This window comes from Thamnophis elegans, chromosome 4 (genome assembly GCF_009769535.1).
Source record: "Thamnophis elegans isolate rThaEle1 chromosome 4, rThaEle1.pri, whole genome shotgun sequence".
Taxonomy (NCBI): domain Eukaryota; kingdom Metazoa; phylum Chordata; class Lepidosauria; order Squamata; family Colubridae; genus Thamnophis; species Thamnophis elegans.
The window spans coordinates 51,093,438-51,104,928 of record NC_045544.1 but is presented as its reverse complement, the minus strand read 5'-3'; the positions used below and the strand labels follow the sequence as shown (position 1 = coordinate 51,104,928).

The 11,491-nt window shown below is 36.7% G+C and overlaps 1 protein-coding gene across 4 annotated transcripts in view; it reads left to right on the top strand.

Moving 5' to 3' along the window:
- The first annotated feature begins 3,533 nt into the window (after positions 1-3,533).
- The window catches only part of SHPRH (SNF2 histone linker PHD RING helicase), a 61,723-nt gene continuing 53,765 nt past the window's right edge, over positions 3,534-11,491 (top strand). For 3 of the 4 annotated variants that reach the window (XM_032215405.1, XM_032215404.1, XM_032215406.1), the window contains exons 1-5: positions 5,590-6,228; positions 8,860-8,989; positions 10,012-10,227; positions 10,928-11,006; positions 11,153-11,303. In XM_032215405.1, coding sequence (XP_032071296.1) covers positions 5,590-6,228; positions 8,860-8,989; positions 10,012-10,227; positions 10,928-11,006; positions 11,153-11,303 — 1,215 coding nt within the window. Of the gene's footprint in view, positions 3,774-5,564; positions 6,229-8,859; positions 8,990-10,011; positions 10,228-10,927; positions 11,007-11,152; positions 11,304-11,491 lie in introns of those variants that run through there. The other variant, XM_032215403.1, reaches the window with a different exon arrangement.

Here is an 11,491-nt window from a genome sequence, read left to right as displayed (position 1 = left end):
CAATAATTCAGATGATCAGGTAGACCTATACCAGTGCCCCCCAACATTTGGACACCAGGGAGAGAGATTTTTCTATGGACTGGAGGGAGCATGGCTTCATGTGCTGGCTGTATTCCACAGGTAGGGCTTTGATTGTTTGCATGGCCATTTCAACCGTGCCATGACCTGTGCAGGTCCACGGCCTGGGGGTTGGGGACCCCAGACCTATACTATAAGATTAAGGCACTACTGTCAGTTAAAATATAATTTCTAAGCGCTATGACAGTATTTGCAATTTTCTTACGCACATCAATCACTAGGGCATTAAACCAACAAAACCGGCTGTAAGAGTCACCAGCACCAATATGTACCTGTGTAATGTAATGTATGAATGACCCTGGGAAAGGTGCCAAGAGATGCTACCCAGGAAACAATCAAAGAGAGATAGAGGACTCCAATGACTTAATGATCAGAGAATGAAATTTATAAAGGTCCACCATATTGCATCAAGCAATTAAAAATGACAGTGGGAAGTCTATATCTTCAGACTGGCAAGATTTTCTTAATGTTGCTTTACAATAAAGTAGAATTAGTTCATCTACTCCTGTTTCCTCCCTAGTTTACCTGGGAGGCTTGACTTTGTTTGTGTTTCTCATTATTTGATATTCCTCTTTCTGTTATTGAAGTTTTAAAATGTATTATAGTCTTATGCTTTTTTTCATATTTATAGACTGCCTAGAGTCAATAAGGACCAAGGTGCAGGTTATTTATTTGTATTCTACTTTTATTGTTGTTATAAATAACTCCAGGCGGCAAACATATCCTAGTCCTATTTTCCCCACAACTCTGTGAATGGGTTGGACTGAGAGAAAGTAATTGGTCCAAAAATTATCTAGTTGGCTTTCATGGCTAAGGTGAGACTTGAACTCATGGTCTCTTGCTTTCTAGCCTGGTGTCTTAATCACTAGATCAAACTGAAATAAGGACAACTAAAGAAAGAAGAAAGGGAACACAAATAATATTATTTTGCCCTCAGTCTTTAAGAATCATCAAAGATTGTGAGGACAAATTTTCAACTGGTGAAGTTAATTGTGATTGCAGAAAGATACCTTTGATGGCCCACAACTTGTCTCAAAACTTTGTATAGCTTAGGTTAAGCCATGGTTTAACCTTGCTATGGTGTCTACATAGACATGTCTGTTTGATTCTCTTGGCAAAAATGCAGAAGTGGTTTTCTAGTTTTTTTCCAGATCTTTCTTTTTCAGCTGCCCAATCTAGACTACAAGTCTGGGATTTTCTAGTTTTAACCACCTCTAACCTGCTATAAACAGCAGCCAAGCCAAGGAATTTGCACATGTTATAAAAATGATTTTTTCTCCATGTATCCCCCCCCCCATTTTTTTTTTTTTTTTTTTTTTGCAGAATGTAAATTTGGGTGGCAAAACAACTTGGTTGCAAAATTCAAATTCTGGGCTCTGGCCTTAACATCGTCTCAGCATGAAAACTCCATCTCATATGTTAATGGGTTGCTATCAGTCAGACGCCGTGGGCTAAATAGAAAAAACAGTCTGACCTGGATTACAATAGCTCCCTTTAGGATTGACAATGATACCATATGGACAGTTGAAAGGGTTATGAATACTTATATCTTACTTGAGCTCCATTCGGTTTAGTATAGAAAGTTAGAACCTATTTCTCTCCAGTACGAATTTAGTAAAATATATTTCTTACACTATCATGCTTAATTTCTCATCTTTAAAGGTGTCACACATGATTCACTGGTATGTGAAAACAGCTCAATATTATCTCCTATCAATAACTGTCTGAAGAATTAAAGGAACACTTTAAAATATAGCTAAATGAATCATTTCTATCTTATCCTGGGAATAAGCACAAACTTGTGATGTTTTCATGGCATGTTCTTGAGGGAAAAATGGCAGGATGGCACTGCGGAGGAAGTGTTTTGGATATTAACACAGGATGTACAGTGCTGTGTTGACAGGCGAAGAGAAACTCAGTCTGTTCACGTTTTCATTGTACATGTAAAATATGTTAAGACACCTGTGTGATTCAGAGCTGCATGTACTAAGTGGATAAGAGACTCTGTGAGGAAAGGAAATTGGCATCACACTACCAGTGGAAAAACCTGAGCTTACCTAAACTTCTTGCAATGATGCATTCCTTTTCATAATGATGCATTCCAGAAACAATGTGGACAACATCAATTCATCAAATCAATTTGATGTAATGATTATAGGATTGGGTTCAGTACCACTGCCAGCTACTATATCATTAATTCACTAAACCTATATCTATCTATCTATCTATCTATCTATCTATCTATCTATCTATCTATCTATCTATCTATCTATCTATCTATCTAGGCCTGGTGTCATTCATCATGTTAAGGACTCGTTTATCAATAAGGGCAGGCTTCCAAATGGCTGGCAGGCGGGAGGTATCGTCCCGCCTGTTCATGCTGTGTGGGCGTTTTTCTATCTTGATGGCTTCTCTGATTATTGTTGTTAAAATGTTCAGCCTTGGCAATAGTTCTGGTCTTTTTGAAGTCAATTTTATGTCCTGTGGCTTTAAGGTGTTGGACCAGGGAAGAAGTTGGTTCCTCTTTTCTGATTGTGTTTTTGTGTTCTTCAATGCGTGCACTTATTCTTCTGTTGGTTTGTCCGATGTATGTTGTGGGGCAGGTGGTGCATGGGATTTCATATACTCCTTGATTTTCTAACTCAATTTTGTCTTTGGGGTTTCTCATCCTAAGATTTTTGTAAGGAAAAAAAATCTGGTTATGTGGAAAGTTTGAGTTTGCACGGAAAGAATTGGCAGGATAGGAATAATGCACGAATGTAAATGCAAAGATCATTCAGACGGTCCACGGAGGATGAAGTTACTTTAGTCCAGTGTTTTTCAATCTCAAACACTTTTAAGATATCGGTACTTCAACTCCCAGAATTCTCCAACCAACAATTAACCACACTACCAATATCCAACACCTTTTAAGTTATTGAGGCTGAGAAATATTGTTCTAATCGAACTTGTTTAATTTATGTTCGCGCGGGGTTTTTTTGGGCAATTAAGTTTGTTTATTTATTTTGTCAAACATGTAAAAAAATAACAGGTATAAGTATAAACATAAATATAAACACAGTAAATGGGTACGAATAAATTGATTTATTTGTTTATTTCTCCTCCTGGATTTTCCCACAGCCTCTCATTCAAATATTAAACAAGTCCGACCACGTTTATAGCTTTTTCGAGATCTGCCAAGCCTACAGCTATTTTAGTATATTTCAGCCCCTAAAAAGCACACACGGGGCACAATCGCATTGAAGAAGCGACTTCTTCCCGGAGATCCCTCCGTCTTTTAGCTCGCGCTAAATTTCAAACCTTCTACCGCAGAACCAACCGAGAGGAGGCGCTGCAGCAGCTCGCCACCCCTTCCCCTCTCGTCCTCCCCAAATCAAACCGACATTCTCCCGGACGGCCGAACACGCGCGGGCACGCACGACTCAGGACGCTACGGCGTCACATCTCCGGCGCCCGCGCGCCAGCCGGCGAGGGCGGAGCCTGTCTGGGCCTTTGCAGCCTATCGGTTGGCATATACCTGCTGGCTTTGGTTTCGCCTGGGGAGGGGGAGGGAGAAGGGGACGTTCGCTGGTACGCCTCCTCCCCCCGTCCTTCCGCGGTGGTCCGTTCGGAGGCGGTTGGTCGGTTACGACGGCCAGAGGCGCGGTTTCCTGAAGGGACATCCAGAAGGGAGTGCAAGCTACTTGAACTGTCAGGTACGTTGGTCCGAGGAGCATCTCTCGGCAGCTTCATTTCGTCTCTTTCCGGTGCTTCCAGCCACTAGCAGCGGCGGCCCCGAAGCCTTTGTATCCCCCCCCTTCCTCCCCGTCTTCTGTTGTCTCCGTATCTCCCGGCGGTTTTTCCCTGACCGCCTGCCTCTCGGTGTCTGCGAAAAGAGGAGATAATCTCTTAGGTTCTTCGTTGTGTACACCCGGCACCAGGCTTCTTTGCATTCCTGCAGTGCAGTGAAAGGACAGCCGCCTGTGCCTCACGGGGCCCTAGGAAGTTGACTTGAAATAAACGTGTTGTATTCTCGCCCCTCCCTTTGGATGTGATGGAAACATCTACTTATAGTTACACTTTAAAACAACTTGTTACTTTGTTGTTATTGTTAGTTGCGAAGTCGTGTCCGACCCATCGCAACCCCATGGACAACGTTCCTCCAGGCCTTCCTGTGCTATACCATCCTCTGGAGTCCATTTAAGCTCATGCCTACTGCTTCGGTGACTCCATCCAGCCACCTCATTCTCTGTCGTCTGTGGTCATTTGCATTTTTTTAATGAAAAAAGAATGCATCCTGTTGCTTTCACTAAAAGAAGTCAAATGACCAGCTGTCTGCAAGGAGTATAAGTCCTTCCATTCCCCACCATCAGAGCTGAAGAAGCTCCTTTTATGAGAAGCAAATGTCATCAAAGAAAAGCCAGAAAGTCCAGTTGCCTCTTGAAAAAGCAACTTTGCCTCTTCAGCCTACTCTTTTTTGGGTTTTCGGTAGCAGTCTACTGCACAGAAAAGACAAATCAGAATGAAAAACTTTTCAAGATTGCCGATGCAAAGCAGATATATTACCTCAGTTGTTTGAGGCCATATTGTGTCTCATCAGCATGCCTTAAAAAAAGTGAAACCAAGTGACTTTTAGTTATCTAGTGAATGGATAGCCCATTAAGCCTATAAATAAATAAATAAGATCAGTAAGTTGTAAAGACAGAATGAGAATTGGAGTGAAAATATGCCGAAAAGCTTTAAAAGTTAGCAAGGATTGGAGGCTCTAGCAATTTGTACATTCTGCAATTATTCCCTCACCTTTAGGAAGCAATTTTTTAATTTTATAAATGATATTACATAAACGACTGAGAAAATATAAGAAAGAATTGGAACACCACCATTCTGTGATCCCTTAAACACGACCCCTTAAACATTTAGTCTCAAAAAGCATTAAATGGTAATTATGTCTAAGAGTGACAAAAGTTAGTGTTTTTCTGATCCAGTAAAAGCAAAGGCAGAAGAATTGACTAGATTTTAATATTATTTCAAATTCTTGGCCATGTTTTCTTACTACTTCACATTCTCTCCCCCCCCCCTTTCCCTCTCAAACACACACAGACACACACAAATAGTACTGTTAAGATGTGTCTGGAAAAGATAAATGCCAATAAGCACATGTAATACAAAGATTTTTAATGTATTGCCTTGGATAATGCATTTCTATGTTTTCTGGAACAGTATCCTAGAGACCATAAGATGTATTCATTCTGATATACTTCTGAAAGTAAAATAACAAATGAGATGTGCTTTTAAAAGCAATTTCTCTGAATTCCATGAAAAGACTAGCTTTTTCACAGACCAAAAGTTCTGATGCTGAACCCCAAAGTGAACAAGTCTGGAGGGGGGTCAAGGTTTATTACTAGAAGATATGTCTAAAATAAATCTTTGGCCAATGTTCCAGATTCTTTTTAAATCAAAATATAATGCTCCATTCCTAAGTTGACTGGCATTTATCTATGTTACAGCTTTTAGCAGTGGTGAACTATCAAAATGAGTCGCCGTCGAAAGTGTGCTCCTCCCATGAGGATGAATGAAGAAAAAAAGAAGCAACTCTGCTGGAATATGCATGATGACCAAAAAAATGACATGATAGATGTAGATGTCATGGATGAAGACCATCCTGTTGCTGGTACAAGTTCAACTTCTGCTGTACATATTGTGATAAATGATGATAGTGCGGATGAAGACTTGACTCACAGAGAAAAGAACACCAAATCCCCAAATTTCTCAACAGTCTTAGATGAAGTAGAAGATTCTTGTCATCCATTGCTATCTATAGCAATACAGCTAAATATCTTGATACTTCCTTATCAGCCTGATTCTCCCTGGAAAACTTTGCTTGGAGAATTTACACTCCAGCTTCTTCCTGAACAACATTTAAATGGCAATATCCAGAAAAAAGGGCTGACCTTGATGACAGCAGAATTTAGTGATCATCTGCATCTTCTTGTCCATGAAAATGATATTATAAAAGTGGACAAAGGGGAAGAATCATTACCGAGTATTTACGAACTAGATGTTTTAGTTGAATCATCTTTAAATAATGAAATTATGGAAAATTTAATGTGGCTGCAGAAGAAAAAAATAATTGTACTGTATCAAAGTTCTGGAGATACTCGTTCTGTAAAGGTAGTAAATTTATATAATTAATAGAATATATCTACTGCTGAATATATTTGAAAGTAAGAATATGTAGAAAGGTGCTTGAATAGAATATTGTGACTAATGTGTTTTATATGTACATGGAAAATATGTTAGTATCAAAGACAGGAATCTTTTCTTCAGTTCAATTTATTCTATATATATATATATAATAGATTTTACTAGATTTTATTCTTTTGCAGGATCTATTAACTAGCATCTCTGAATAAAATGTTAATTATGACACCTAAAATAATAAAAAGATTTGCCCCAGCATCTTAGAGAATACAGTTTTCTTTTTTTATTATTATTATTATTATTATTTTTTAATTTTTAATTTACTTTTTTTTTAAATATAATTTTTATTAAACATTATTACCTTTAAAAAACAGAAAGAAAAATACAACGACATAAGCAAGACAAATCATACATAACAATATAAAGTAAAACATACAGATACAAATGCCGTTTTAAACATACAACCCCCCCTCCCCTCCCCCCCCTCCTATATGAATACAGTTTTCATATGCTTTAAATTTTCTGTTGGCATGTGCTAATAAAATTTCCTTCCTGTAGAGGAACTATAACTTATTATACAGACTTATAACTTGCCTATTTCTTTAAGCTTGAGGAATTCTTTACCTGTAAATCGGCTTTTAACTTTAACTGAAATCTTTACTAAGTAAATTAATGTGTGTTTGTGTGTATATAATATAAGTTACTAACTAATTAAAAAGGAAATGCTTTTGATATAGCCATATTGTTATAAACAATTCTTTTACAAAATCATTAACATTTTTTAAATTTAGCAAATTTTATTATTTTTTAAAAAAGTTAGAAAGTGAACAAACCACATTTTATAAGTTAATTATTAGCTTTTCTAACATTTTCTTTAATTTCAGTTTAACTCCCTCAATACCATTACTGCATTTCATTGAAACTGTGAAACAGCTTATTTATTTTTCCTACTCTGCTAGTTTAAATACCACTTATAGCAATTATTATATCATGGAAAATGAAATGCAAATCATTGATTAAAGCCGAGGTGGCGCAGTGATTAGAGTCGAGGTGGCGCAGTGGTTAAATGCAGCACTGCAGGCTACTTCAGCTGACTGCAGTTTTGCAGTTCGGCTGTTCAAATATCACTGGCTCAGGGTTGACTCAGCCTTCCATCCTTCCGAGGTGGGTAAAATGAGACCCAGATTGTTGTTGGGGGCAATATGCTGACTCTGTAAACCGCTTAGAGAGGGCTGAAAGCCCTATGAAGCGGTATATAAGTCTAACTGCTATTGCTATTGCTATTATATTATTAATTACATTATGGTTCATGGCAATAACTCTTTGGTATTTAATTATGAGCCTCCTTCACTAAATATATTTAGCCTTTAGTTATCTTCATCCAGGATTCTCAAGACCAGCGGTTCTCAACCTGTGGGTTGGGACCCCTTTGGGGGTCGAATGACCCTTTCACAGGGGACACCTAAGACATCGGAAAACACATATTTTTAAAAAAATACGGAAAACAGAAAATAATGTTATGGTTGGGGGTCATCACAACATGAGGAACTTGGTATTAAAGGGTTGCGGTATTAGGAAGGTTGAGATCCACTGTTCAAGACCATTTGCTTTGTTAATAGGATGTGTCCAGCTTTCTTTTCTCTTGCAGTTAATAATTGGAATATACTTCCTTGCGAATCACAAATAATAGTTATAATTTCAATTTTTAGGAAAATATTAAAATATATTATAACTAATAAAGGAAATAGTCTGGACAATGCCTAATTACACTGAAAGCATAGCTTTCCCTTAGGCAATGACCCTAGTGGGGATCTAAGCAGAAACCTGTGCTAAAACCTCTTTGTTTAATTTGCATTGTGATGTGTGAGGCTTTTATTAAGGCAACCAGAGTGAATTTGTAAGAAGAAAAGACAAGCACTTTTTCCAATTCTGGTTAATATGTGGGGTCCTTAGTGCTCTCTGTGCTTGCTTGTTTTCTTGCAGATGTTTCATTACCCAAACTATGTAACATCATCAGTGCTAGTAAGGAGTGCTGTGTGCTCTCAGCTTTATATTTTGCTTGCTTGCCAGTGTTGGTGGGGGTAGTCTTAGAAATTCTTTGTTTGGGTCAAGAAACTGCCAAAGAAGCCAAGAGCAAACAGCCCAACCAAAGAATCTCTAAGACCACCCCACCAACACTGGCAGGTAAGCCACTCCTTACTAACATTGATGATATTGCCTAGTTTGGGTAATGAAACTTCTGCAAGAACAAAAGCCAGCTCAGAGAGCACCAAGGACCTCTCATATCTTTATAACTTAGCCTGTTAAATTACTTACACTATTTTTAATGAACTATTGTATAACCTGATATCCCTTTCATTATAAATATGTTAGTTCTCATATTCCAACCAGTCTTGATGAATTGTTTTAAGAATTGGTTCAGTATATTTGAGTAAAATTAGATTGAGAAAGGCAGCTTTAATATTCTCACTATTGATTTCATTTGTTGTTATTTTTATTCTTCTTTGCTTATTTCCTAATTATATTAAATTACTTTTCCCACATTTTATTGTGTATTCTAAAGTTTGTTTGAACATTTTTTCATGAACATTTAATTCACAGGTTGGAATATATCTTCTTGAACTTGGCATAAGTAAGTTAGAATTCCTTAGCGATGGTGGGGGAAGAATAAGGAAGGCCAATCAACTCCTTCAGAAACTGATGGAAATATTTTATCACTTTGCAATTCCAGGTAATCATATTTTTCAGGCCAGATCCTTAAAAATGTGTTTATGAATGACATTATCAGTTAATTATGAATTCTGGTAGAATCTGTGCCATTGTTTGTTTGCCAGTTTTTTCTATATTAAGTTTTGGCCATTTACTTAAAATTCTTTTAGGAATTGCAGCTTTTGGTCAATTCTTCAATATAAATTTGGCACCTAAGAAATTAAAGAGAATGAACTAGATATATTTGGAGTAGTGACAATATTATTACAGACAATTTGGAATATTATCATTAGTTTGGGTGTTTTGTGGAAGTGTGTGTAATCTTATAAATATGGTTATATGGAATCTTGCATGATTCTTATCTAATTGTTCTCTCCCCCTCCTTTTTTTTTTTAACAATGTGAGTTGCCCAGAATTATTTGGGAGTCAGGTAGTCTTCCAAATCTAAATAAATCCAATTCAGCAATCAACCTTCAACTCTATATTCAAACAAAGATTCTCTAATTCAAGGCTATTCACTTTATTGTACACTTTTTAAAAATCAATACAAGTTCAATAAATTAACTTTCTCAGTGAATAGCAGAACAAGAATCTGGTCTGCGTCTTCTGCCCAGCAAAAAACCATACTACCACTTTCAATTTGTTTTCATCTCATTAACATTTCAGTCAAGATGCTGCCAAATGCATTCTCAGACACACTTCGTTCTCTTTATCTAGTTTTAGGATTTGTAGGGAAAACAGACACTGTTTTAAGTCATATTTATAGAGAAATATTGAAAATTCAATATTCAAATAGGTTCACAAACTTAAATACCACCATATATTTTTTGTAGTCAATTCACAACATCATTGTTTCATCAGACATTTGTTCATGTATTTGTATTTTGAGGTGTTGTTTTCTTATCCCTCCTTGAAAGCCTGAAAGCATTGTTGCACTCAATTATTATGTTTTTAGTATGCAGATATTTTTTCATCTTTTTATTTCTTATGTACTTAAAATATTTATAATGTTACTAATAGCCAATAACATTGCACATTTTTTAGACATTCTGGAAGAAGATGAGGAATCTGATAGAGATATAGAACGGCAAAATATTGAAGAGCTGTATGATTATGTGAGGCATGTACACCAAAAAGAGTTACATTTTTTAAAGGAAAATGTACAACATTCTGCATTGATTCCTGTTCTCAGGCCATATCAAAGTGAGGCTGTAAATTGGATGCTGCAACGTGAGAACTTTAGAAATATACCTACCAATGGTAAGTATCTCAATATAGCAAGATGTATACATATATATTGAACATGTTAATAGTAGAATACATGATCATGTACTATGAGGAGTTTGTTAGATCCTTTTTTTGGCTAAAAAAAATATTAGCAAATACAATGGTCAGCCTACATAGTAGATCAATAGAAAGGTCAACATATAAACTGTTGTATATTAAATAAGCAGTCCTTAAACGTATCAAGAGTGACATTCTAATCTAGCATTTGTTTCTTTAAAAAATGACACCCCCTTAATAATCCATGGAGCCCTCTAGTTAAGAATAGCCACTCAGAGAGATTCCAAACAGTTTTAGAAACACAAACATTGTAAGAAGAGATTTTATGGAGTGCTTTTATATTGTGGGGAAGGATTGCAGTTAGCACAAAGTTGCAAGTTGCAGTCATGAGCCATTGTGCGTAACATCCACTGGTGAATCACTTGATCACAGCTGGAACTGATCTCATATGTTGGTATGGTTTCACTTTACAACGTTTTGCTTAGCCACAGAGTTGTCGGTCTTAGCTTCGGTCAGTAAGTGATGACTACCTGTATTTTTACATCAAGTACTAATTTAGTTAAAATGATTGCATATAATGAGGAATGTCCTTCCTCAGAACTTCAGTTTGCACCTTCAAGTTTAAGGAGATATGAAGTTCAATGAATCTCATTGCCTTGTTCTTTTCTTTCATCAGATAATGCCCTCCACTACTTATGGAGAGAATGTATTACTCTAGATGGGCTGAAGCTCTATTATAATCCTTTTACTGGCTGGTAAGAATAGATTGCTTTAATGTTATGTCCAAAAGCAGAACATTGAAATAATTGAGTGTAACTGATGATGTATTTAGAATTCTAAATGTTGAATTCAGTAGGTCGGTTGAATTTGTAACAAAAATCTATATTTATTTTATTTTCAGTGTAATCCGTGATCGACCTGTTGCTGGGCCTTGTTGGCCTGGAGGAATATTAGCAGATGAGATGGGCCTTGGAAAAACAGTAGAAGTCTTGGCTCTTATTTTGTCACACACTCGTAAGGATCTCAGACAAGATGCTCTGATGTTACCAGAGGTGAGAAATTTTCATTGTGGGTGGATAAAAACTATTCCAATATTCAAATCTTATTCAGTCCACTGATTGTAATTGAAAGTTATAATTGGAATATGTAAGCAATTATTTCTCCTAAATCTGTTGCCTTTGAAGTTTGTAAAACAATTTTCTATGACCCTTTTATTTTTGTTTTATAATTAGCATCAAGA